The following is a 27,454-nucleotide window of genomic DNA, read 5'->3' as shown; positions in this document are numbered from 1 at the left end:
GCGGTCCGAGGGGTGCCCCTGAGGGGTGACCACAGACCAGCGAGAAGATGAAATGTCCACTTGGCAGAGGTGCGGGAGCGGGCGCAGGTGGACGTGCTGAGTGTGCAGGCGCCCGGGGGTCCACACCCAGCCCCCCGCGTCTGGCCTGCCCAGCCTCACACCGGACAGAAGGGCAGGGAGGCCCGTCATGAGCTCTTATCGGAAATTCATGCCTTGTGAACTTGTATGTTGTTCAAAAATAAATTTTTAGACGTAAGATGAAGGGAAACCCAAAGGGAGCCATTTGGGAAATTAATAATTTTAAAAGCCTATGAGAGAATTGTTCTTTTCATTCAGTGAAACCCTAAATCTGCTGATTTTCCTCCACAGAACACAGGGTGCCAAACCCGTGAATAAGCAAGTCACCGGGGCCTCTGCTCGTGGCTCCAAGAAGGGCTGAGGGCTTGGGATTTGGCAGCCTGGGGCCCTGGGTAGAGAGTCTCAGTGTTCTCATCTGTGAAGTGGGTTCGCGTGTTCTGGAGCAGAGTTCCCCACGGGGATTGTAGGAGGGGCCTCAGTCTACCCAGGAGGACCATGCCCACTTGGGTGTGGGGGGCAGGGCTGGCTTCGGCCCACTTGGGGAGGCGCCCCTAGGGACGATGGCACCTCTCGCTGCCTTGGTTTGTGCATCTGTGAAGTGGAATGGCCAGCGTCTGCTGCCCCGGCGGACTCGGCCCTGGAGGGAGGGTGGTGAGCAGTGGCATGTGGCATGTGGCAGGGCTCTCAAAACTTCACTTGTTCCCCCGTCTCCCCTTTCCCGCCTCTCCTCCTTTCCCCCACTTCTGGAGCATCATGACCTCTGTTTTAGACAAACAGATGGTCTATTTTGTTTAGACATTTTAAAACGTGGCACAGGGGCAGCCCGGGTGGCCCAGCGGTTCAGTGCCGCCTTTGGCCCAGGGCATGACCCTGGAGACCCAGGATCGAGTCCCACATCGGGTTCCCTGCATGGAGCCTGCTCCTCCCTCTGCCTGGGTCTCTGCCTCTCTCTCTCTCTCTCATGAATAAATAAATAAAATCTTATGTGGCACAGGTGGCTCAGAGGGGCGCCTGGGCAGCTCCATCAGTGACCTTCGGCTCAGGTCATGATCTCAGGGTCTTGGGATCGAGCCCCACTTAGCGGAGGGCTCCCTACTTAGCGGGGAATCTGCTTTTCCATCCCCCTCTGCTCGTCCCTCCCTTCAAATAAATAAATCTTTAAAAAAAATTAAATGCCTCATCAGACATCAGTTAGATTCCACATTTAAAGAAATTCATATTTCTAGCTTCTCCTTAAAAATCAGGAGGTTGGGTCACCTTTGCCTGTGGCCGGGCTGGGGTGCATCTTTTTCAGAGGTCCAGATTGTGCCCCCCGCCCCAGCCACCTTCCCCACCCACCCGGCTCCCCGCAGAGGGATGTGAGGTGCTTGTAAGAGAGGCCACGTCAGGTGCGGGGCGTGCGAATTGCGGAGGGCTGTGTTATCCGTGCAAAACTATTCTTGGTGATTTGTGGTCAGGTGTAGAGCAGGGTAAGTGTCAATCACTTGCAGTCAAAGCGCTGGCTGAGGCCAAAAGACTTACTGGGGAGCAGACTGGACCGTGAGTAGGGCTGACTCGATGCTGGGCTCAGGCCCAGGGGTGGAACGACACATCCTGTCTCTCGGGTCAGGGAGTTCTCCGAGGTTGTGCTCATCCTCGTGGTGCTGAAATGACTTCAGTGGCTCCGGACGTCACACCCCAGCAGAAAAGAGCAGAAAAGGACTCGTTGGTTCAGTGCGTGGCTGGCAACCCAGTCAGAACCTACAAGCAGCATCGTTCCCTCTCGGGGGGTTGAAACCAAGCCCGTGTGGTGGCCCCCAGTTGTGTGACACTGCAAGAGGGACGGCCCTGCCCGGGGCGGGTGCGACAAGGGGCATCCCTCTCAGGTGAACGTGGAGCAGCATTGTCGTATCTGGAAGGGACTGCTTGGCCGTGCAGTCCCCGTTGCGGAGAGCGAGCCCTGGCTTCGGGGGTCTGGGCGGCCTTCCCCAGGTCACGGTCGGCAGGTGGCAGACGGAGCCAGACGCCGACCTGGGGACTTACTGATGCTGCCAAGGGACCTCCTGCAGACCCTTCCTGCCCACTCTCCGCCTCTCTGTCCCCGACAGACCCCATGAGTCATTTTCCTCTTTGGTGTTTGCAGACACCTGGGTCTTAATAATCACGCAGAGCTCGTTCGGGGGCTCGAGCGAGGCCAGCGCCGTGGGAGGGTGGATGAGTGGGATGCTTGCGGTGCAACCGAGTGAGGAGCCGGCCAGGAAGCGCGAGGGGCCGAGGGCAGCTCCCCTCCCCGGCACCTCCCTGCTCAAAGCCACCCTGACTCATTCTTTAATGGGAAGTGTGCCTATTTTAATTCCTATCGGCACAAAATCCTTGTGTGTCCTTTATAAATATTTCATCCTGTTCCAGCAGCGAGGTCCCACTGCCCAGTCCCTGTGTAGCCACCTCCGTCCCCGTGCAGGGCTGGTCGGTCCCCAGCACCTGGCTGTGATGGCCGCTGCTGCTCACCCGAATGAGGGTGCCTGGGGAGGGGGGTGACCACTCAGCGTCCCCAAGGGCCAGCCTGGTCCACCCCGCTGCAGTGTCCTGGCATGGGAATTCAAAGCTAGGTCACTGTCCTCTGGCCAGGCGATGAGGGCAGGCTTCGGGGAGGGGCACCCCACAGCAGGGAAGCCTTGCCAACCTTGAAGTGCTGGGTAGGCAGGCCTGGGAAAGTCACTTAGGCCAGCTGTTGACGGGCCTTAGATCCCCAGGGAGCCAGAGGGAGCCACAGACAGCTCTTGAGCACCGGCGTGCCAGGAGCGAGGCTGGTCTGTGACCTACGGTGCCCGGCTGCCTTACTTACTCTTCACAGTGGACAGAGTCTGCTGGACACTCAGAGCATCTTTAATGAAACGCTGCTCAGTGGAGGAGCCAGGTCTGGGAAACTTCTCATACTTAGTGAACTTCTGGAAAGTCTGGGAGCAGCCGGCGAGGAAGGAGGAGCACGAGGCATCTTCCAAGGGAGGGCTGCCTTCTAGCCGCAGCTGGTTCTTCAGGGAGCCCCAGACCCAACAGAAATGATTAGTTTTATTAGGCTCCTTCCCTGTGTCTCTCGCCTCCGGAAGGCTGGAGCCTGCTCATCTTGTTACCTAGCCGCAGCCGGGGGATGCAGGCCTCTTCTCCGCAAGCCTCTCCTAGGACAGGTCAGGGAGGCGGGCTAAGTATACTGAAGGGGCCATGGAGTGAGACTGGATGAGCTGGTGTCCTGGGCTCCGCCTGCGGCGGCCTCGCGATTGGCCGAGGCTTCCAGGCGGTGCCTGGACCCAGAGATCATTTGCACGGTGATGCATCCCTCTAGGTTCTGAGTGCCTCCCCCGTGCTGTACTCTGAGATCGCAGAGGTGAGTCAGGAGTGGGCAGTACTGTCCCCAGAGCCCACGGTCTGGCCAGGAGACAGTGGGAGGAGGGAGGAGAGGACCCCGGGCAATGACCCGGCCCTACGGTGGCCTCAGCCGTGACTCCAGCAGGGAAGCCAGTGTCCATGGGTGAGAGAGGAGCGCAGTCGGGAGGGGGGGCGGTGCTGCCCTGGAAGCCCCCCAGCCCCCACTCTGGGTTTGGGGGTGGGAGCCGGCACAGAGCGAGCAGGCTGCTGGGGCCTTCCGTCAGGCCCAGGCCCAGCTGGCTGAGGACCCGCAAGGGCACCTGGGCGCTAGAAAGCCTGCACCCAGCATCTGAATGCCAGCCTGGGGTGGGGGCTCAGCTCCAGCGGGAGGCCCTGCTTCTCATTCCAGCTTCATCTCTCTCTGCTCCCTGTCCTTGGTCCCATTTCACAGATGGGGACACTGAGGCATCCTTCTGGGAAGCCCAAGAGTGGCAGAGCAGAGTCCTCACAGCTTTTCAGAGTGGGGCTTTGGAAGGGTGGCCCCATGTCTTGCAGGGCGGCTGCAGGCTGGCCGCCTCTCCCTTTCTCAGCCTCCTGTTCCACATGGGGCCCGTGAATGGAGGGACTCCGCGGAGGTCACATGGCGGCCACCCGGAGGCATCCATCCGGGACAGCCTGGTTTCAGTATCTCTTCTGTGCCCTGTGCATGCCTCCTGAACCCTGCATAAATTGTTTTTAGACATCGCTTTCCCAAAAGGATGAATTATTCATTTCCAGTGGTGGAAGGGCAACCGGTATAGTCCTCTGTGGGATTCCTGAGGTTATGTGGCCTCTGCGGGACTGGGAGGTGGAGGAGGAACTGGCCCTGGTGCCTGGGGAGCCTGGGGACGTAGAGGGAAAACCGGGACAGAGATGGAGCTCGTGAGCTCCCAGGACTGATCCCAAGTGGGGGCTGGGGGATGAGAGAAGGAGAACAGACCCCCTCAGCCTGGGGGTCCTCTGTGGCCTTGACACCCATGCCCTCAGCCTCTAAGGCCCCCCCTTGTGCCGGGCACTGAGGGAGGCCCTGGCCATGGGCTGGCTGGCTGCCTGGAGCCCCTTGGGAGATTTGGGGGAAGTCAGTCCCTGTGGGTCCCCCATGACGAGCAAAGGTCGTCAGAATTGGTGAATATGGCTCCCAACCCAGGGAAGCCAGAGTGCATTCATTCATTCATTCATTCATTCACATTTGAAAAAAAAAAAACAGTCTGAGCTGGTACACTGGTTCTGTGAGAACATTGGAGATTTGTACCTTGTTGCCTTGGGAAGGAAGGAAGGCTTTCCACGATCTGGCACATGCACATTTTGTTCTTTCTCATCTTACACCTGTAGCTTGCAGATACTGTGTAGCCTAGTGAGTCATAAATATGTGCAATCCGTGCAGCATATACATAAATGTGCGCACATCCTGTGCCTTGAGTGTTCTCTGCATGCACACACACACACGGTCTGCGGAGACAAAGTCTGTTGGTGAATGCGGGTCTGCTCTGGGCATGTCGTGTATGCTTTTACGTACTGGTAGATCTGTGGTGTTGTGTGCCTGCGTGTTCCAAGTCCGGGTGTTCCCCGACCCACACGTACATACTGTTCGTGAGGTTCCAAGTGTAGGCCATACGTCTTCTGCACAGAGCACCTGCAGACGCTACATCTGTGTATTACACACATGGCTTATGCATTACCTGGTCGTAGACACGATGTGTGTGGACCTGTCCACCTACGGTGCCTGGAGCGTTGTAGCAGCAGAGACGGTGAGCAGATCCAGGGGAGACTACGCATAGCGTATCAGTAGGGCCTGTGCAGGAAGCAGCACTCTCAATCAGTGGGCTATTTATAGACTCTTCTGGAAAGTGTGGGTCGGGTGGAGGGAAGGCGTGGCATTCTGGACGAGCCGTGATGGAGAGCTGGGAATAGTTACTGGAAGTGTAGAGAGTAGCTTTATGCTGTGAACCTGCTGGCAGAGGCAGCCTGTGACCAAGGTCCTCCCCTTCCTCCCTTCCTCTGACCTCCTGACCCACTAACTGGAAACCAGAGAGCAGGGTGGAGATGGGTGCGTCCGGTTGGGGAAATCGATGATGGCCTGCCTGGCTGCCTCTTTCCCGGAAGCATTGCGTGTTCAGCAACTTGTCTCTCACCTGTAGCGGGAATAGTCCTGTGCCCAAACCACGGGGCCCTAGGAGATGCATTAATGTGGAAGGCCCTGAACGTTGGTGGCGTTCGTCTCCCACACTCTTACTGAGGCCTGTTCGCACTGTAATGTGGCGGTGAGATACACCGTGGGGTGTTGGAATGATGAAGTCCTTCCATTCTGCAGTGTGACAGATGGCCGGAAACCCAACACGCCCCGACACGGGGTCTGCAGACGTACTGCTGTCCGGGCCACATGAGGAAACTGCTGCTGACAGGAATGGGTGGGTCTGGGCACCCCAGGTGCAATTTTTTTTTTTTTTTTGATTCAGCAAATGCTGTGTTGGCTTCCTCCAGTAAATATATCCCATCCGGAGCCATTAGCTAATATTACCGCCTTAGTAAGTCTCCAGCAGTCTACTGTTTTCCCACCATCCATCTGGCTTTTGTGTCAGCTACGCAGGTGAGCTATCTAGAGGTAGAGTGGGATTCCCACCCCTGCATTTTGTATAAATATAAACCCACTTGTTTACCGAGACGTGCTTCATTCTTTCCTGAAGACCTAAGTCTCCATCTGGTATCATTTCCCTCTAGGAAGAACTTCCTTTAGTAATTATGCTCTGTAGATCTACTGGTAACACGCTTTCTCTAATGTAAAAATGTATCTTGACTTCATTCTTAAAGGATATTTCCTGTGGATGGACAATTCCAGGTTAACAGTCTTTTTTTTTTTTTTTTTAAGCCCCTTAAAGATGTTATTCTAGTGTTTTCAGGCTCCCAATGTTCATGATTAGAAGGAAGACGTATTCAAAAGTGTTCTCTATGTGAGGTCTTGTTTCTCTCTGGCTGCCTACAAGATTTTTCTCTGGTTTTCAGCAGTTTGATGTGTGGTGGTCTTTGTGTTTATCCTACTTGGAGGTCCCTGGGATTCTGGAATCTATAAGCTTGTGTCTTTCACCAAATTTGGTTAATTTTGGCTATTTCTTCAGAGTTTTTAGGTCTTATTCTCTCTTTTGCTCCTGGGATGCCTTTCTTCAGGTCGGATTTCTAGATTGGTTGCTCTCCCCATCAGCCTTTGGTTTCCCCATTCTATCCTTTCTGGCCTGACTCCAACTTTGTCATTTCATTTTCCCTCTTTTGCAAAGAATATGGGGTTTTTGAGGGGCTGGAGCTCAGTACTGGTTCAGTGGGATTGATGGTCAGAGAGGATGAACACAAGGCATCCTGGAAGCAAACAAATGGTGTCATTTCTCTACTGAGAATATGATCCCTGGGGTAGGTAGGACATGGCATGAATTCCTGCCAGGGGAGGGAGATAGACCATAAGTGATAAAGTCCTGGTAGAGAGGTGTGAGCTTGAGCAGTCAGATGATGTTTCTTGTGGGAGACAGGGGGCAGGGGAGGTCTTGGGGGGTCTGGTTGGTCCCTACTGAGTACCAGGCCCTGTACTAGGGGCTGTCTGACTCAGCAGGTCTGCACAATCCCACCTGAAAATTATTATGATCCCATGTAACAGATGAAGAAACCAGGGCACCAGACCACCCCTCCCAGCCCTGGATAATACAGCTGGTGAAAGGACTAGGAGCCCATGAGCATACGGCTCAGGGTAACATCAGGGAAGCCATTTTTGAGGGGGGGGATTTGAGATGTAGGAAGGCTGTGTTCATCCTCCAAGCTCTCAGTCCAAATGCTGCCCATGATTCAGGTTTTTTTTTTTTTTCTTCCTTTTTCTGGACGGTATTAGTTTCAGAACTTGAACTAGAGCCTGCTGAGTCTTGCGTTCTTTCTGCCATATTGTGTAGACTGTATCCTGGCTCTGATATGAATAACAAGTAGCTGAATGGCACCTGGCAGGTAACTTTACCCTTCCAGCACCCCATCCTCATTCTGAACACGAGGAAATACAGAATCGGCTTTGCACAACGGATGTAGGGGATTAACGAAGTGACGTGCTGTGAAGTTGCACAAAGAGTATCAAAAGCACTTACCCGTGCACGGTTCTTGAAAGATTATTTGCTCCCTCTTTCCTGGGAAGCCCAGAGTCACACAGTGGCACAACCGTATTCCTTCATTTATTAATCTTCTACAGGCTAGGTGTTACTCTAGGGGTGGGGGATCCAGCAGTGAACAAAACAGGTACAAGTCTTTGCCCTCCTGGTGTTTGTATTACACTGTGCAGTTACTCCTCTGGATTCAAAACTCTCTGCTTTTGAGCCTCGTTCTTGGTGCCCAAAAGCTCTGGGTTCAAATCCCAGGTAACCAGAGCTCAGTGTTCTTGTTGTATCAGACTCATCATGCCTGGTTTGTAGGGTTGTTAGGTGGTCAGAGTGAGGATCTGTGGGATGAGGACTCCGCCCAGAGCCTGGTCTACAACAGTAATGTTGGTCCACAGTGGCCATACTTCATTTTGTCCTTTGGCCTCACTACTCTCACAGCCTTATTAGTGAGGATGCTGCTTTTTCTTTTTAAAAAAACTTTGTTTTGCTCTAAAAACAACGAAATGCTCCCTGCCCCCCTCCTCTGAACTGCCCCAAAGAGCACCTCTCCCATCCCTAAATTTCAAAGGACACCTCCCTGATTCTTCCTTTTCCCTCCTCCCTCCAGGATGCAGGCATGCTCTAGCCTCCATCCCAATCGAAGTGCCCGCACTCCCTTCCCAACCCCAACCTCAAGTGACATTTCTTCACTGGCTCTCCCTCCCGGGTTATGGGCCTGCCCCAGCCCCTTCCTCCCTGAAATGCCAAGTGCAACCCCACCCCAGACCTCAGGGGACCTCTCCTCACTCCTTCTCCCTGTTTTCTCACCCCTCCCCTCAGGTTATGGGCACGCTGCCCCCGGCACCGACGCGGGCAAGGCCTTCTGCATGTTCTACGCGGTGCTGGGCATCCCGCTGACGCTGGTCATGTTCCAGAGCCTGGGCGAGCGGATGAACACCTTTGTGCGCTACCTGCTGAAGCGCATCAAGAAGTGCTGCGGGATGCGCAACACGGAGGTGTCCATGGAGAACATGGTGACCGTGGGCTTCTTCTCCTGCATGGGGACGCTGTGCATCGGGGCGGCTGCCTTCTCCCAGTGCGAGGAGTGGAGCTTCTTTCACGCCTACTACTACTGCTTCATCACGTTGACTACCATTGGGTTTGGGGACTACGTGGCGCTGCAGACCAAGGGCGCCCTGCAAAAGAAGCCACTGTACGTGGCCTTTAGCTTTATGTATATCCTGGTGGGGCTGACTGTCATCGGGGCCTTCCTCAACCTGGTGGTCCTCAGGTTCTTGACCATGAACAGTGAGGACGAGCGGCGGGATGCCGAGGAGAGGGCGTCCCTTGCCGGAAACCGCAACAGCATGGTCATTCACATCCCCGAGGAGGCACGCCAGGGCCGGCCCCGGTACAAGGCGGACGCCCCGGACCTGCAGTCCTGTGTGCTCTTGCACCTGCTACCGCCCGCAGGATTACGGAGGCCGCCCGGTGGCCCAGCAGAACTCCTTCAGCGCCAAGCTCGCCCCCCACTACTTCCACTCCATCTCGTACAAGATCGAGGAGATCTCACCAAGCACATTGAAAAACAGCCTCTTCCCGTCCCCCATCAGCTCCATCTCCCCCGGGTTACACAGCTTTACCGACAACCACAGGCTGATGAGACGGCGGAAGTCCATTTAGGGTGCGGGGCGGGCGGCGTAGGCAGAAAGAGTCACTTGTCCTGTTTGACCTCGAGTTCCACTGGCCCACCTCGTTTGTTCTTTCTTATTATTAGTATCCTTTACTGTTGTCCTCATTATCTATTATTTTCTTTCCTTTTTTCCTCCCCTCCCCCCACCCCATGGTTTCCTTCCTTCCTCCCCGCCCCTCCTGGCGAGACAGAGCAGGCCACAGGGAAAAAGAAAGGCCCGTCCTCCTCTGAAACTCGCGTCTGAGCATGAAGCATGGATTTCTTCCTTCCTTCCCAGCGAAGTATGCCTTACATTTCTCCGCAGCCTGCCCCATCTCTGGGGTGGCCTTCCCAGGACAGGTGTGAGACCGAGACCACCAGGCAGAGCTGAGAGGATACCCAACCCAAAGTTGCACACCAGGCTGCCAGCCGGCGAGTGCCCACCCACGTGCTGTCTGACCTAACTCCTCTCTCTCCTCCCCAAAGCGGTGGGTGGCTGTGTGTGTGTGTGTGCGTGCGTGCACGGACTGTGTGTGAGTGAGGGAGTACACATGCCCGTGTGCTTCCGTGTGTGTGTGTGTGTGTGTGTGTGTGTGCACCGTGTGGCGAAACGGAAAGTATCAGGTATTCACGGTTTTCTTTTCCATGACACAGTTCTGTTGATAACCTGCTTTCAGCGGCTTCCAAACAAAATGGGGAAAACCAAACCCACGAGGTTTTTGATTTATCATTCTGCCAAACCAAGCATGTTCCATAAGCGGTCTTCTCTCCCAGACGTGTCATGACCATATTTTTTAAATGCTAGGTTCTAAATTATATTAACTTCTTTTTAGGGGGGTGGGTGGGAAAGAGGACATGGATCATTTTAGCTTGCCAGTTCAAAAATTTTTTAGAAGCATGCACTTTGTTAAACTGGTATGCATTATCAACGCAAGAAAACAAAACTAGCAATGGAATAATCCAAAGCCAGTAATAATATTAATTTATTAAAGGATTTATTTTTAATCATCTGCAGTTCTAACAATTTACCGTGCAACTGGAAGTGTCAGGGGAAACTGGAAAATTGTTGGAACCACAGAGTATTTTGTTACTTCCCTCTTATTTATAGAAGGATGGAAGCGGTGGTGGTAGTGGTGGCGGTTTGTGCAGCGTCTACCTGCATAAATAAGAATTGTGGTTTGGGATGCTTGGATGAGAATGGGTATTAGGTGGATGTGGTTTATTTTCCTAATAAAAAATGACAGGGCATTCCTTGTTTAAAAAATATATATACGTATTTCAAGAAAGACAGTCTCTAATTGCATTTGATTTGTAAATAAGGGCAAGTCTGTGTTGGTCTCAGGAAGCGTTTAGAGGCAAGGAGCGGTGTCTTGGCCTGCTGGGAACGTGTCAATCTCAGGGGACAACTTTCCTGAGAAGTGGAGAAATTCCTCCCTGTGGTCCCTTTGGACGACCCACAAGGAAGGCCTGTTAATCTCCTAGGGGAGGGCAAGTCTATAGAATTGGGCACACTGGGGGTCTTTTCAGTGACCCGAATAAAGAAAAATCTGGAATCCAAATTCCCAGAGGGGACCTTCAACTTCGCTCGTCACCACCCCTATCTTTTCTAGAATTCACTCACCTTCCCATGTCTTTTTCATGAAGGGAATGGTCATGACTCTTGGATAGAAAAGGGCTTTGGCCCAGAAGGAGCAGCGGGAGCCCCCGTGAGATCTCCCGGAGTGGAGGATCCGCTGCCTAGAAAGAGGAGGTCTGAGGGATTCCTGAGAGGATAAGCCACCTAGATGCCACCAGCCCCAAGCATTTGGGCCATTGGAGTGAAACACAGCAGTCCAGACTCCTCTGGAGAGGCAGGCACTGTAGTGTCACATCCCATGTTGACAGTGGCCTCTGTATCCAGGACACAGGGCCTGGGAAAGGGGTCCGAGAACCACGGTTCTCAACCTTCACGGTTGTCTTGGTTCACTCATTTAAAAACAAAAACAAAAAAAACTTTAGGGCTCTAAAACCTGGCCAGAGAATAGATTTTTTTTTTTCCTCGTGGAAGAAATTCTTCATTATTGAGGGATCATAGGTATGAAAATACTAGTCCACCTTTGCAGAGTGCCTCCTGCTTTGGAGGAGAATGCTTGCGATCGGTGTGAGGTTTCTCATGAACATCTTTGTAAGATTTGTCCTCAAATGGGGTGTATGACAATCTTTGATCTGTAAGGGAAACTGAGGCACAAGGTGGCTGGTTTGCTCAGTGTTGCAGAGCTGGTCCTGGCCCGAGAAGCTGGCTCCAGCACACCGTGGCCTCTGCCTTCAGCCTTCAGCTGAGGCCACCTGCTTCTCTCTGCCCACAAGTGGGTGCACCAGGAGTCAGAAGAGCCCAGTCTCAGCCCTTCTTCATTCAGGGGCTGGTTCCCTGACTAAAATAGCTGTGTAAAGTGTCCTTCTGTTTAAATGTTTCCAGGGACAGGAAAAAAACATTCCATATTCTATATTTCCAGAATTGACTGTTCTTTATGGCAGTAAGGATTGTAGGGTGAAGTTCTTTCTGTTCAGTGATGACCACCAACTTGAGCATTGGAAGCAATGTAGACCCTCATGCTCCCAGATCCCTCCTGGTTCTCGGTCCTTGGCTACTGCTCAGCCCACCTAAGGGCAGTCAGTGAGTCTCCTCTTCCAAAGCTAAATATCCTTGTTTACGCTTGAGGTCTTCAGGGCACGGTGGTGAACCTTGGTTTGCTTCCTTTGGGATATCTCGCCTTTTCTCAGATGGCCCTGGTGGTTCCCAACTCTGGTCTCCAGCCAAGGAGTCCTCCACGCACCCCAGTAAGGTGCTCTCATGGGGTGTCAGCGAATCGACAGCCTCCAGGGTCCCTTCCTCCTGATGAAATGGGGCTGGGGCATCTGCATCCAGAGAGCTGGCCCCCTGAGATGGCTTAGTCAGCAGGAGAATCCTCAAAAGCCAAGAGGAAGCTTTAGTCTGAGTCCACCTCCCTGAGCTCCCTCACTTTTGGGGGAGGAGACAGAGGGGCCAGGAAGGGGGAACACCAAAATCTCAGATTAGCCTGCCAGGCCCTCGGTCTTCCCATGTGATTCTCCACCTGCCATCTTCCTGGCTGTGTGGTCACCGCTGTTGCTTGTACCCCGCAGGTCCCTCCATGTCTCAGGCCAGGTCTCCGCTCCTTGCACAGCCGATGACTTCTTTCCCCAGTCCGGTTTCTCAGCCCCCTTCTTGTAGGTGGCAGCACCCCTCAGTGAGGGGGACAAGTCACTCTAGATTGTTGGGACACAGATTTCAGCTTCAGTCAGGGCCACGGCCCACCGGAATCCCAGGGGAGTGCCTGGCCACCCAGTTCTAGAAAGCAGCATACCTCACAGGTCCTTAAAGAGCTTTCGGACTCCCACTTGAACGTTTTCCAGCTTAAGGGATCTCCATCCATTCACGTCACCAAAGATGGGAGGAAGGTGGGCAGTGGCACGGATCATCCTAAACAGGCCTGGGTGCTTTCTAGAGACCTTCCCTTTTTCACCACCCCCATGCCAGCTGGAAGGTGCTATCGTGCCACGGGACCGTTGGACTCTTGTGTACCTAGAAGTGAGCCCACCGTCTGGGTTTTGAGGTGCATGGTTAGCCCCAAAGCTGGAGTCGGGTCTCTTCTTCCCACCCACAGCACTCCGTCTTGAAACCCAGGCAGCAGACCCTTCAGTGCAGCGGGCTGCCTGGTGCTCTCTGAAGCATCTGTTGTGTTCCTGCCGTGCATCACTGATTGGGAGGTGCCGCTTGCCCTTGGCCGTGAGCACAGCAGGTCGTTTGCAGCCCAGAAACCTTGCCCTGGGAGAGGAAGCAGATGGACCCACACTGCTGCCTGGGAGGCCCGCCTTTGCAGGTGCTCAGACCCCATCTACAGAAAGGGGAGAGGGACTGCAGAATTTGGCTCGCCGCAGCTTCTCTGCACGCGGGGCCTTCAGTGGGGGAATGTCTGGACAGCAGCTCAGAAGCCCACAGTGAGGTCTAGGAGGTCACTTTTCTCTGCCTCACTTGATCCGAAAGCCTCATGGATCCCGATTCCTAGCAACGCTCACCAGCAGCTGGAAGCTGGAGAGAACGGGTTAGAAGCATTCATTTGTCTGTGCACATGGAGTCGGAGAGGGAGGTGAGAGAGCAAACAATGATCAGAGGAGAAAAACCACCTGCCGCTGAGGTCCATGGCCCTGTTTCTTTCTGCAGTTTTTAAAAATAATCGGCCCTAATTAAGCTACCAGTTACGGGCATCCAGAGAGGTGCAAGGTCTGAGGCCTGTGCTGGAACATGTCCATTCTATTAGTGTGATGGGGTACCGTCCTCTGAGGTGCGCTAGTGCCTGTGGCTTCACCCCAAAAGGGGTGCAGACAGGGGGCCTGTCCTGGGGAGCCTGCGGCTAGGACTCTAACAGGAGTTTCTTCCAGAGTCCTGGCTTACCTGGGGGTGTGTCTGGGGTCCCAGACAAGGAAGGGTTGGTAGGGCCATGCCTCCTGCCTCCCTGGGCCCCCAGAAGTCCTCTCCCCTCCCTGGCCTCTGTTGTGGTCCCACGACACATGGGATGGGGTGGAGGTGGGGGAGGTTCAGGAATTTGACCCATGAAGACATTTGGCCTGGATGTTCCAATCAGTGGGTACTTTTGAAGGTTGGGCTACCAGGAATACCAGAGACCATTTCATTTGGCAGGGTGCTGGGGAGATGGAGGGAGAGGGGGCAAGCAGTGGTGCCAAGAACAGAGCATCATCACATGATGATGGGTTGCCCAGAGCCCTGGGCGTAAATCCATTCTGGATGGCCCTTTCTTGATGACAGCTTGGGACATGCCGCTGTGGGGAAATCCTATTCCCATGATTCAGGGGGAAATCCTGTTTCCATGATTCTCCCCCCACCAACTTTGGAAAATTGTAGATTCAAGCAAAGTTGCAAGAAGAGTAGGATAAATCTCTGTATACCTATCACCCAAACCCCCCACCAGCCTGTAGCACTTTGTCACACTTGCTTGACCCTCCTCCCACCCCAAGGTACTTGGAGGATGAAGTGGGGTCTGCAGCTTTTAGGTGGTTCAGCCAAAGCAAAAAAGTGATCTCCTGGGGCCAAGAGCATCCTAGAGAACAGCGCCACAGACACTGCAGGAAATTCAGCATTCATGCAATATCATTATCTAAAATATAGTCCGCATTCACATCTTCCCAGCTGTGCTCCCAGAATGTCCTCCAGAGCTTTCTTGTGAATCCAAGAGACAAGGTCACCTCCACCTTACTCATCTGGTTGCCCCAGATTACTCCAATCTAGGATCTTCTTTCTTGCCATTCATGTCTTTCAGATGCTGCCCCTTTGAGGGGTCCAGGCCCCTTGTCTTGGGGGGGGGGTACCCCATGCTCTGCTTCTCTCTGGTTTCCTCATCTTGGAGACGTTAGGCAGGACCACATGGTGATGTGGTGTCACCAATTGATGTATTTGAGGTATTTGGCTTTCTCGAGCCCTCTCTGGTTGCCTCCCACTGTAGATACATGGGTTACACTAAATGTCACTCTCCTCTGTTGGAGAAATGAGTGGAAGGTCCTAGGGAGGTGTCCACGAGACCCTGGGTGCCGGGTCTCATTGCCAGAGCTGAACACTCTGCTATTCCTGACTCTGCGATCTTTTCCCTAAACACCTGTGGGGCCGACCCAGCTATAAGTAGACGTAAGGCACAGAGCTGGGCTTCCGTGGCCTACGAAGCTGGCCGGCAGGGCTGAGCCGGTAGGCTTGCCGTGGGACCCCTGCAGGCTGGCTGGGGCGCTCTGGCCCCCGGCAGCTCCTCAATGGGCCTTTCCTCGCATTAATAATCCTAAACCGTAACCGGCTGTGGTGGCCGTGCTCTTGGCCATCAAGGACCACAGTTGGGACCTCTGTCTTGGACAGATTTGCACTGGCAAGTTCTGGGGCATGGAGTTTCAGTTCTGATAACACAGAGCAGCGTTCCCACCCCCACCCCCCCCCCCCCCCCCCCCGGCTGGGGCTAAGCAACCTTTCATCTTAATCAAGAAAAGACCCCCGTGCGGCTTCTCTGAGCCCCCGGCCGCCCAGAAAGTCCCCCTGCTATTGTCCATCATGGAGGTGGAGAGGGGAGCTCCCCACTCCTCCACCCAAGTCCCCTGATGCACTCAGGGATGCCTTCCTCGGGGCTCTCCTGTTGTGTCACACGAGGACATCCTGGGAAGCACACCCTGATGGCTCTGCCTCGGGAGCGGTCAGCGCTGGGCAGCGCCCAGAGGGGGATAAAGGCAACCAGAGTCCTAGCTGCCTGCCTGGGTGGCCTGGGTGGCCTAGGTGGCCATGCGTATCTTAACTTCAGTACAGGCGATTGCCCCATCCCTGGAGCTCAACGCCCGTCCACGTGCTGAAAATCCATCACCCGCTGTTGGCGATCCAGGGGCACTTGGCTGCTGGAGTTGAGTGTGCCGCGTGCCACAGGCCGCGAGCTGCCCACAGCCGGCCTTTTCCCGTTAAAGTGGGTAGTTGGTACATCTTCAAGCTCCAGAAGCGAGCTTGTGACATTGCACCCTGTCACCCTGCATGGGGAGGGGGCCCTGTGATGGGAACGTCACCAGGAGCCAGGTCAGTGCCACGTTGTCCTGCTAGGTGAGGCTGGGTGGTGAGTGCCAGGGACCCCCAGCCTCAGCTCCACACCCGCCTGGCATGGGCTCGGGGGCCCTGGGCCCGAGACAAAGGCAGGCGCCCCCGGTCTCCATGGGGGCAGCGTGTGGGGTGGAAGCTGCTCAGGCTGTGGCACCTCGCACACCTGAGACCGGTGGGTGCTAGCTTTGCCCCTCTGAGGCTCAGTTTCCCCAGCTTTCAGTTAGAGGTTATAAATAAGCCCTCCCGCACGGAGTGGCTGCGGGGATCGTGGGAGACGACCGTGACTGGGCACCTGGTCCGTGGCAGGTGCCGCGCGCTGGTGTTCTCAGGTGTGTCTGCAGTTCTCAGGCCAGCTCCAGGGCTCCTACAGGTTCCTGCCTGGCGTTTGACTCAAAATGAAACCATGGAAAGGAGGGGATTGCATCTGGCCGAGGAACTTGGCTTGGTGGAGGAAGTAGCTTTTGGAAATCTCTCAGGGGAACCTTGACGGAGCAAGTGGGTGCTGTTTTAGGCGGAGACAGAGCGTGCGCCGAGGCACCGAGTGTGGACATGGCGGAGCAGGATCAGTGGAACCCTGCCACAGGCCACACCTGACAGGTGGCGGCGACCGTCCAGGCCTTTGACAAGCTCATCATATAGTCATTCTCATGCTCAAGAACCTTCTCTGGCTCCCCGTTACCCACACAGTTAAGTTTCTTTCAAGGCCCTTCCCTCTCACACCTAGCTTCCGTGGAGGACCTGTCCATCCAGACGTCTCTACCTGGGGTCTCCAGTCATGACAGCACTCCAGAGAGATCCTGGAGTCTCACCAAACCTGAATCCTCTGGAGTCTTATTGTTTAGGTGGAGTTGATGGGTGTGTGTGTGTATTGTTTGAGTCTTCTGGATGTTAGCTAGGATTTGCACAGGGGAACATTTCTGGATAAGGTCCGCTGGGTCTTTCACTTGAGCATCCGGCGACTTGTCCTGATGAACAGATACCAAAGATTAGCAGGGAGCTAACAAAAAATGTTGTCTAACTGTTGGGCTCTCTTGGCACAAGGATGTGCCGGTTTCCGATCTATTCTACGAACAACAGATTCCGTGACTGCCTGTGACCAGGGGCTGCACTAAGACCCCACGGGAGCTTTGATGGCTGGTCAGGGCTCCTGCCCTTATTCCATGTTTCTCCCCTGGATGCTGAGGGCAGGGTGTCAGCAGAAGAGCCAGGGGTGTCTGCTGTCGTGAGCGCTGGAGGCTCAGGTCTGTTCTTTAGAACTTTCCTCCTACTGAGGTGTCTGGGGTTTGCACAGGAGGTATGGCCAAGGTCAAGGAGTGGCATCCAGTGTGGACCTCTCCCCCCACCCCCCACCCCCCATCCAGGCAATGCAATGCGGCTTTTGATTTTGACATGAGGCCTCTGGGTGATGGAGGCTGAGGGGGCCCGGGCTGGGTGGAAAGCAGCCAAGCCTAGGAAATGTGGGTTGAACCAGGATTCAAACCTTGCCTTTGTAATTTGCTGTGTGGCCCAGGACAATTCACTTCACTTCTCTGGGTCTGAGTTTCTTCCTTGTGGCCCAGGTCCCCACCCTTACCCCACCCCGGACCAAGTCTGCCTCATTCTCTGCCACCAGCTCCAGCCCGGGGAGGACTGGCTGGGCTGACGTCAACCAGCATCTGGACGTATTTACTCAGACACCTTCTGTTGCAGGTGACTCTTCCCCAATTAGATTTTTTAACAGCATATGGCTCCTTAATTAACCAGTAGCTTCTTGTAGTGGGTCTCTGCTTAGTTTCCTTGACTGTGCAAAGCGCCCTAGCTGCGCAAGGTGCATCTTCTAAAGAGCGAGACTGAGGCTAGGGGAGTCAGGGACTCTGTATCTGCAGCACTTACCTGCCCCTATGAGAAGATGGGTTTGCCGCCCCCACCTCCAGGAATTGCCTTCCCATTAATCCTGAAACCCCAAGTCCTGCCCCTCCATCCACCTCTCCTCTTTCCTCCTGCGTGCCAGGCTTGTCCTTACATCACAGTTCTCTATGCTTCCTGGGAGGATTCAAGGCTGCATCCCCTACCTGCAGAAGCCACTGGCTCGGGTCAGCGTCTGGCCAGCCTCGTGCCAGGCCCCATCTGACTCAGGGCCCCCATCTTTGCTCCACTGGGGCTGAGCTATGATGGGTGGATCTTAGGCCTGCGTGCAGAGCGGCACTCTGAGAATGAAGCCCTGACTTCTGCTGCTTGTCCACGCTTATGCAGGTGGGACACGGGGAGACTGGGCTCAGAGGGGACATTGCTGGAAAGGGATCCAGGGCTCAGACTGCACACTTCTGGCCCTTCTTCCCCAGGCTCTGTGCTAAGGCTCACAGGGAACCCTGCTTACCACGAGAAAGGGACACTGGGGGATGGCCTTGGGAGGTGGCAGGAGGGGAGGCCACTTCCAGGCAAATGGGATCAGGGGTCTTCATGATGGAGGAGGCAGCGTTGCACAGGGGCAGGCAATGGGCAGGAGAAAGTTCCAGGCCCTCAGGAAGAATATGTACTGAATTTACCAGTAGCTCATGTTGTTTCTGGAAGCCCAGCTCTGTGCAAGTCACCAGGGACAAAAAGCCTGAGAGGAGAGAACGGGACTCCAAGGTGCAGGCCTCCAGAATGGCTACAGGGCCCCTTGCACAGGGCCCAAGGCCCAGCTCTGGGAGATGGATGAACCCTGGTTGAAGCCCCTCCATTGTCTGCTCTGTCACCCATGGGGGAGGGAAGGGAAGGGAAGGGAGGGAAGGGAAGAGAGGGGAAGGGAGGGCACCCTCCCTGGGGGGTGGACCTGAGAATGGCTTGGAGGACAACTAACGTTCGAATCGGTCATCCTGGTGGACATGCCCCATCTGCCTGGGCCTTTGTCTCCCCATCTGTGAAAGAAGGATCTGGAAGGGTGGGATTCTTTCAGAAGGACCAGAGGTAGAAAACCCTATAGGGTAGATGTGGCCTAGGTTCTGGTGCTCCCTGGGACACATGGGCATGGCTTTCCTGCCTGGTGACCGTGGGCTCCAGCACGGGAGGAATCAGGGCAGGAAAGGGGGAGAGGAGGCCGTGCCCGAGGGCGAGGTAACCAACTCGGGGAAGCTTCTGTTCTTCACTCTCCCGTCACTCCTGGATCCCAACCGTAGCCTCTCCTCCAGAGGTCCCAGTTCGTGTTTGTGGAAACCTCTAGCATCCAGAGAGCAGGTCTTGGTTTTGTGAAGTTTAGCCATCAGCCCCGGTCTCAGCTTCACCTCCTCAGCACTGGGGGGGGGGGGGGGGGGGGGGGGAGCCTGGTGGCCTTGGGGTCCCTGCCTTCCCCATTGTAATCAGGCCATGTGGCCTCAGGCAAGTCACCTCTTACCCTCTTCTGTGAAGGAGATGGCCAGGTGAGAAACAGGTGTCCCCAGAGAAGTACAGCAAAGATAACGTGTCATTATGTCTGGGGCTCTTGAGATTTTGGTGGGGGGGTGGGGGGACAGGCTTGCAGGAGGGGGAAGGGCCAAGAGCTCCTGACAAAGGGTCTCTGACCTGGGCCAGCTCCTCGCAGCTAGGGACAGCACATTTTCCAGGTACAGCTCTGTAGTACCTCACCCCGATGCATCGTGTCTCCACCCGCTTCCTCCAACCCTTCTGTTGATGGGCTCTCCTCTGTGGCCCCGTCTCTCAGTTCCCAATGGACCAGATGCTTGGTGATGGTGTGGGTGGGATGTCTCCCTGGGGACCCAAAGCCCACCATTTCCCTCCCACCTCCGACACACCCCGTGGAAAGTCTCACCTTTCCTAACCTGGGAGGATGGAGCAGCTACGAGATGGGAGCTGCAGCCGTGGTGGGCCTGGTGGCTCCTGAGGCTCCTCCGTGTGGCGGGGCCTGCTGCTTATTTCCAAGGCACACAGGGCACTGTGGTGAATGGCGCCGTCGCGGTCCCCAGCCCCGAAGGCCAAGCTCCAACGTACCACGTGCCTCCAAGATGCCCAAAGCCTAGAAACCGAGTCAGGTGAGCAGCTATGGGGATCAGAACATGCCTCAGCAATCCCTACAGTTTTGTGAGAATTTTCAGAGTTGGGTAGGGAAAAAAAAAAAAAAAAAAAACAATGAAAGGGAAATTGTGATATTGGGAACCCAGTGAAGCAGAACCCACAATTACCAAGATTTCTCTATAATTTGATGGCTCCTCAGAGACTCACACACTCCTGAAAAAGGCTAATTATATATTTGTTTATTCAGCCTACAAATAGCATTTTGACAGCCATTTGGGGCCGGAAGGGACCTCCAGAGGTCACGTCAGCCCACCACCCTCCACTTTATCAGAAATCTCCGTGGAGTAGATAATGCACTGGATTAGGTGAAACTATTGGTGCCACCCACCGAGCAAGCTTTAGACTGAGGAGACTGGCTTCCCCCCAAATGAGGCTGTCTCCGTGCCCATGAATATGCGTCGGGTGTGGGGTGGGGGGAGGTTTGCAACTAAAGCATCAGACAGAGGCTTTCAGGGAGGAGGAGGATTTAAACCACTGATCTGGTTAACAAGGAGGAAGAATTTCTAGTCTGTTCCCAGCAGGCCAAGAAATTACAGATGCTCCCTCTAAGATGTACAATTTTTAACGTCAGCCAACCGTGTGTCCTTGAACCTCAAAACTGCAACAAGACAAGAAGCATCATCTGTGACCCTACGCGTAGGATAGTTAAGCTTGAATTAGTTCCACGCTCACACGCATTGACACGATGGGCATAGACGCACAGGGAGCGCTCTCTGGGGTGGGGGTGGGGGGGTGGGCGCACAGAGATTCGGATCCTCACGTATTCATCCGGGGTGGGGGGGTGTGTGTGTGTGTGTGCTCGTGCTGACTGGGTATCTGGATTATTTTCTTTGCCGGCATTGCTGGACACTTTCACGTCTGCGTGGCAAGAGGACGTGGGTCTGGTCCTGAGGGCGCGGATGCGGCTGGAGGCCCTCCAGAGCGCTTGCGGGGAGGGTGTGGGAATTCGGGACGTTTCTACCAGAAGCCGGGGCAGCTCGGCCTCGCTGCGGGTGGATGGGATGGCTCGTCCCAGAGCCCCAAAGCTGGGACCTCCCTTCCCGCCCCCCGGTGGGGGTTTGGGATTGGACCACAAGCCTCACTGCGGTCCAGGCGTCGGACCCGTGGTGAGAAGCCACCCCAGCTTGGGCAAAACCAGTGATTCCAACCAGACCACAGTGAACCAAATTCAAAGAAGCCTACTGTTTCCTTTTCCTGTGTTTCCCTTTTGTTGATCTTCTCCGGCCTTCTCCGCCTGTGGGGAGGGCGCCTTCACAAATGGCCTTAGCATGCCGTTCTGAAGTTTAACAGAATGAGACAACCATCAAATGAAATCAGAGGTATTTATTATCACAGCTTACCTGAAGAATGACAAACAAAACTGTATCACCAATGTTTACAAGTCCAAGTAGACATCCAGCCCGTGTAAAATATGTAATTTATGCAAGGGATTGCATCTTTCTTTTGTAACGAATGCACTAAGCAACCCTGTATATATTTTACAATGTCTTTACAGAAAAAAAAATCATTTACTGTAGTGTTGTAAAATAATGCACTTTTCTAATTTTTTCATTAAAATCTCTATGGCACGTTTGCAAATGTGTCTTGGTCTTCCTTCACTGAGAAAGCTGCATCCCGAGTCCCCTGGATGCAGCTTCCCCCACCCCACCCATCAGCCACCTTCCCACACCTTTCTGGAGCGAGGGGAGCGGGGCCTGAACCAGGCAGCCCTCTTGCTTAAGGAGCCTTTTTGCCTAAAAACCCCAACTGCACCGAGACCTGGTTTGCCAGTTTTTGTTTTTCTCTCCTGGCTGAAGAACCTTAGTTCAGAACACCAGACGGCCCCTTCATCCTTTCACACCTGCTGTCCCACAGTGGAAGGCAGAAGGACAGACAGGTAACAGGCGCTCAGGCTTCACTCGAGGGCGAGGGCACAATCTGCTCCTGGTGACCTGTAGTAGCTGCTCCGAGGTGAGGGGCCTCCCGACTTCACTCGTGTTCCAGAGGCACAGACATCATGCAACTTGCCCGGGGATGCCAGGGTCAGAGCTTCCCGGCGGAGGTGGGGGGCGGAGGGACTTGGCTCTCAGGTTTGGGCATCACACTCACCGGTGGGGGAGCAGCTCCTGAAAACACAGATTGCCCAGCCCCCACCCTCAGTGTGGGTCCAGGATGGCCCGAGAGCATGTGCGTCTAACAAGGCCTTGGGATGTCGATGCTGCTGGTTGGGGCGGGGGCTCCCTCCCCTGCCTTGACCCCAGACAGGGGTCCCAATTCTGAGATGCAGTGGAGATTCTGGCCAAAAGCACATTCTGGCCACGGGGGGAGCCCCACAGAGCCAGGCTCCTTTCTGCCTGCCTTGTAGGAAACGTGCCCATCCCTGGCACGCCTGCTGCCCTCTGCCCTCTGGCTTCCCCGGTGCTTGCCAGAGGCTCGTGTAGGAAACATACAGACCCTGGTGAGAACCCAAGCTCTTGGTGGCTCACATCGCATTACTACGGTCTGTCCCCCAAACGAACACCTCGTTTCAGGAGCTGAGGCTTCTAAGCCAGGGGTCAAGCAAACGTTTTGCAAAAAGAGCCAGCTGGCACGTAGTTTAGACTTCACGCAATAGGCCAACGCTGCCGGTGTGGCAGGAGGGCAGCCAGAGGTGCGGGGGGATTTTCCAGAGGGCACACAGCTAGAACATGGCAGAACTGGGTCACGAATCCAGGCAGCCTGGCTCCGGAATCTGTCCTTGTAACCCTTCTGTGGCTCAGAGGGTCAGCCGGAAAAATAAATATGGGATTAGAGCACCCCGAGACTCAGGGACCCAATGAGATGCAGCTCCCTTTATCTGGCAGGGTCCTGTAGGGGCTCGGGCCTGAGCCAGGAAGTTTCCTCGATGAGGAAGCCTGGGTCCCCTGGGCCTTGCAAGGAATCAGTAAAGGGACCTAAGGGATTATGTCCAGAAAGCCTTCACTGATAGAGACCGAAATTTGAATTTCATGTCGTTTTCATGGTACCGAAATATTCTCTTTTAATAACAAAGTCATTCTGAGCTGGTGGGCCATGCAGAAATGCTCGTTAACCCCGCAGTGATCTGTGTAAGAGGTCAGGGAGGAAGCCAGGGTTTGAAGGCCTATCGGGGGCCAGTGGCCCCTGCTTTTCCACTAGCACAGGGGCTGGCATCAGTTCAGGGGTCGGAGGAGTCCTTATTTTATCCACCCTTCTTGGCCTCCCACTTCTTGGGAGAGCTCAGATTATTAGCCCAGCCCTCCCCCCTGGCCCTCGCCCTGTGCTTCCTTTACTTTTTCTCTGTGCCAACCACACCTTCCACCCCTGACGAGGGCCCAAACCCAGGTGAGGGCCAGATGCAGCAACCCTCACCCCCGAGGAGGGGGCAGGGGCCCGAATCCTGCACCGTGCAGACAACCTGCTCATACCTGGTCTCCATGTCCTGCCTTCACAAGGCTATGAGATGACGGGACACAGCACCTGTCAGAGGGGCTGTGCTATAGGTCGTTGATGTTTTTAGAGACGAGGAGCTCGCCTCACCCTCCAGGGCCTCAGTGTGCGGCAACAGGCCTCCACCTGCTGTGGGTCCCAGCATCTGCTGGCGCACATGTGTTCTCCGACATGAAGATGGTTAGCTGTGGATCCCCCCTTTCCTTTCCATCTCACGGTGGTCCTAACACTAGCACCTGTGTTCCCACTCGCCAGCTCCTGTGGCCACGTGGACCGCGGTAGGCAGCTCAGACATCAGGTGTGCAACAGGAACTCCTGACCGTCCGCTCCCCACTGCTCAGGTCCCTGCTCATCTCACAGTGCTCCTCTAGGTCACCTGGATCCTTCTGGCCATTCAGGCTAAAGAAACTTGGGACTTCTTCACTCTTTCTACCCTCAATCCTACCCCCTAAAAGATCCTGTTGGCTCTTCAACATTTGTCCAGAAGCTGGCTGCTCCTTACCCCCAAAGTCCTGGTCCGCAGTGCCAGGTGGAGCCTGGACTACCGTGTCATCCACCCCTCCCCCACCTCCACCTCCCCTCCACTCTGCTCCATCACCTCTTCTGGCCCCTCTCTCCAGCCTGATTTTTCCTAGGGCCCGATCACCTGCCATCCCGTTATATATTTTGCACCTTTGCTATGTGTCCATCCTCCCCACCACCCCCCCACATGAATGCCGGCCCCAGCAGGCAGGGACTAGGGACCCAGGGCAGGCCTGATTCTTGGCCTGTGGCCCAAGGCAGAGCTCCATGGGAGGCATTTTCTACCCCCCCGTGGAACGAGGAGATTAGCGCCTCCCGAGAACAGTGTATGTGTGCCAGGGTCTGGAAGGGGGCCTGTAACACGGGCAGGACCCCTTTCCTGGCTTTGTTATTGAAGCGGATCCCCGCACAGCTCAGAGGGATGCCCAGAGCAGTGGCCTAGAGGAAGTGGCTTGAGTTGTGGTTAAGAAGTGGAGGAGTCAGGACTTCTTCTACGCACCTGCTTGGAGCTTGCAGCGCAGTGAGAACACTGGGGTTCCCACTCCTGCTCCAGGTGCCTCCCTCCCCCCCCCCCCCCCCCCCGCCCACCTTTGCTCTCAGCTGCTTGGCATTAGGGTGCCGTGCTCCTGACTTAACTGGACTTCAGGTGTAGCCCCCATAGGTACAGGACAGGGACTTCAGAGCCTATTCAGGGAATCCATTCAGCAGCACTAATCATTGTGGTTGTCATTGTGCACTTGTTAAAAATGACCATTCAAGTTACAATTAAGTTCTATGTGTTTTTCTGTTTCTGTATCACATGGTTAGATCTTCACCAAGTCGTCGGGCTTATTTAGGATAGCTTGATATTAAGTATAGATATATGAAATATTCACTTTGAGGCTCCCTGAAGAGGACCCCGAAGGCAAGAGCAGTTCTACGCCAGGGCGACTGGAGACCAAGGTGACAAGGAGGCCCTCGGACTCCTGACTGGGGCAATAGGCCACAGCGTAAAGAATGGGAGATTCTGAGGTCTCGTTCTCTCTTCCCACGAATAAGAAATCCCATCATCCAAAGCCACAGGGTGGATGTTCCAGATTGCAGGGGCTGGATTGCAAGCAAGCTGCTTCTGTGGGCACCTCTGTGTGTCCTCCAGAACAAGGAGTAAAAACTTCATTTTATGATGATTAATAACTCTTTCAAGAGGGCTGGATAAGTCAGCACTGCCACTCAGCGTCTCGGTGTCCTTGGACACGTTTCCCAGTGGCACGTGGGCAGGGGGACACTATTAAGAATGTAATTGTCACCACTTAGTAGAGGCGTGTGCTGGGCACCACGTGCAAGATTTTATTTTTTTATTATTTTTTTGAAATTGAGGGAGGGCTCGATACTTTGTCATTTGTGTCTTTCTCATTATTTGTCACCTTTAAGAAAAACTTAGAGAAGCTTAAAGTTCACAGCAAAATGGAGAGGAAGGTAGAGAGAGGTCCCCTGTGATCTTGCCCACCCCCCACCCCAAGCCTCCCCATGATCGGCATCCCCCGCTGGAGTGAACCTACACAGACACCTCAGTAACACCCAGAGCCCAAAGTCTACGGTAGGGCTCACTCTTGGTGGCGGACGTTCCATGGGTTTGGACAGAGTGTCACACATAGGTTTGCTGCCCTAGAACCCTCCGAGGCTCCACCAATCCACCAAATGCTTTTTGTGTAAATAACAGCATTTCTCAAAGTGTTCCACGGAATGCTAGCTCTGTAAGGGGTTCCTCCCAACCCCCCCCCCCCCAATAGGTTACATGCCCACTAGGTTCTAGGTTGCTTTCCTGGAGACTCACGGCCCACCAGGCCCCAACTTCTCACAGCCTTTATTGTCCTGAAGAGACTTTTGAGCCCTGTTATCCCAGTGACTCTTGAGCACATCTGACCAGGGAGCCCTCTGCCCCCAGCAAGCCTGCTCACGGGCACTACAGCCCCGTGCAAGCACACCCTGGTGGTCAGCCGTGCGGTGCACACTCCTCCTAGCCTCCCCTACCCTCCAGGCACACAATAGGATGCCTCTTGCTGGTCCCCGGGGTGAGTGGATTCCTAGGACTAGCTCTGGCCAATGCATCATGAGGGAAGGGACATGGGTCACTTCCCAGCTGGACCACTGACTGTCAGTATGAGAACTTCCAGACCTTTTTCATGCTGACAGGTTTCAAGAGTGACTGCTGAGTCTGGTTCCTGAAGTGAGGTGAGGCATAGACTTCCCAGCTGGCCAGTGGTGGACACAAAATGAAGAAAAGCACCTTTCAGTGACTAAGATGCTGGGATTGGGATAATCCCAACTGGTCCACGTTTCCCAGGACCCTCATTCTTAGGACATTTAGCATCTGGCACATGGTTGCGCTCAATCATTCGTCACGTTAGCGACGGGTCCGTAGCATCTTCCTGGGGATAGGTGCATGCAATGAAATCTCACTTTGGGTCTTATTGGGTCTTACTTGTCTGAGTCCAGCATTGCCCACTCCAGTCCCATCCCCATCCCAGCAATTCATTCTCTAATACACCTAACTCCTGGGCATGTCCAGCACCTTCTGACACCTGGGAGGGGGGCACTTTGGAGGCTGGCGACTCTCTCTACGAAGAAGTCAAGCAGCCACTTTTCTGAGTCCTCAGCTTCCTTAAACCATTTGTATGTAGCAGAAGGTGACTGGGACACACTGGCTGTGGATGAAAATCCAGACCTTGGTTTCCCATGATGGGTCTAGAGCTGCTGGTGGGGGAGGACAAGCGGAGCCATAGCCATGATGCCGGGCCCACCAAGCTCTCGTGAGAGCCCGAGTTGTTTATCTGAAGAGAGATGCAAGCTGTCTGGCTGGAGCTCCAGGCGCCAGGGCTCAGGCGAAGCCTGGACGGCCTTTGCACGGCCCAGCTGCGCAGTTGGGGGGTTTAGCAGCTTGGCAGTCGAGCTCCCCCCGAGCAGCTCACGTCCACGGGCCTGGCAGTCCCTGTCTACTCAGCCCCAGGCAGCCCAAGCACAATGTGGAGAAACAAACCCAAAGAGCTCAGAGCACGGGGGTCCCGCAGGGTGTCCCCCCCCAGTGGGACAGGGTCAGCTCCCCCGCTCCACACCCACAGCGTCGGGTGGAAATGCGCTTACCCCCCTACATACTGCGGGTTTCTCATGCATAAAACTGGGCTCTCTTGAGGAATTATTAACATCTCCCTGTGAGCCAGGTACCCACTGCGATAATGTATGGAATGCTCGTCGGCAGCGCTAGCATGTGCCAGCCGGGTTCTGAGACGCTGCTCTCTGCGGCCTTTACTGCAGCCCAGCCGTGTGCACTCCACGCACGCACCCTGGGCCGTCTAACTGTGCTGTCCGCCTACCGTGCGGGAGTGGCTTCTGGGGTGCTTATTTGCCCTGTGCCCCCTTTGGCCCCTCCTTCTGGTAGCCGTCCAGTCTCGAGCAAGTCTCCTGCTACAGAGCTGCTGTGCAGAAGGGAGGCCAGGTCCCCCTTGGGGGTTGGGAGGGGTGGGGAGATCCTGCGACACCACCACCAATTGATACTATTAGTCTTCCTCCGAGCCCTCCCTGAAGGGACCTATGGCCATTTACCAGGGTGACTGTGGGAATGGGGGTGATCGGACTTTT

The 27,454-nt window shown here is 54.8% G+C and overlaps 1 protein-coding gene across 1 annotated transcript in view; it reads left to right on the top strand.

Annotated features, from left to right (window-relative positions):
* The window catches only part of KCNK9 (potassium two pore domain channel subfamily K member 9), a 76,233-nt gene extending 66,861 nt beyond the window's left edge, over positions 1–9,372 (top strand). Inside the window, 2 exon segments of the mRNA XM_038555603.1 lie at positions 8,400–9,001; positions 9,003–9,372. Of these exon segments, the coding sequence (XP_038411531.1) occupies positions 8,400–9,001; positions 9,003–9,242 (842 nt within the window). The 3' untranslated portion in view covers positions 9,243–9,372.
* The last annotated feature ends 18,082 nt before the right edge of the window (positions 9,373–27,454 follow it).

This window comes from Canis lupus, chromosome 13 (genome assembly GCF_011100685.1).
Source record: "Canis lupus familiaris isolate Mischka breed German Shepherd chromosome 13, alternate assembly UU_Cfam_GSD_1.0, whole genome shotgun sequence".
Taxonomy (NCBI): Eukaryota; Metazoa; Chordata; class Mammalia; order Carnivora; family Canidae; genus Canis; species Canis lupus.
Note: the sequence above shows the minus strand (reverse complement) of the source record. Positions and strands in the feature narration are given on the sequence as shown.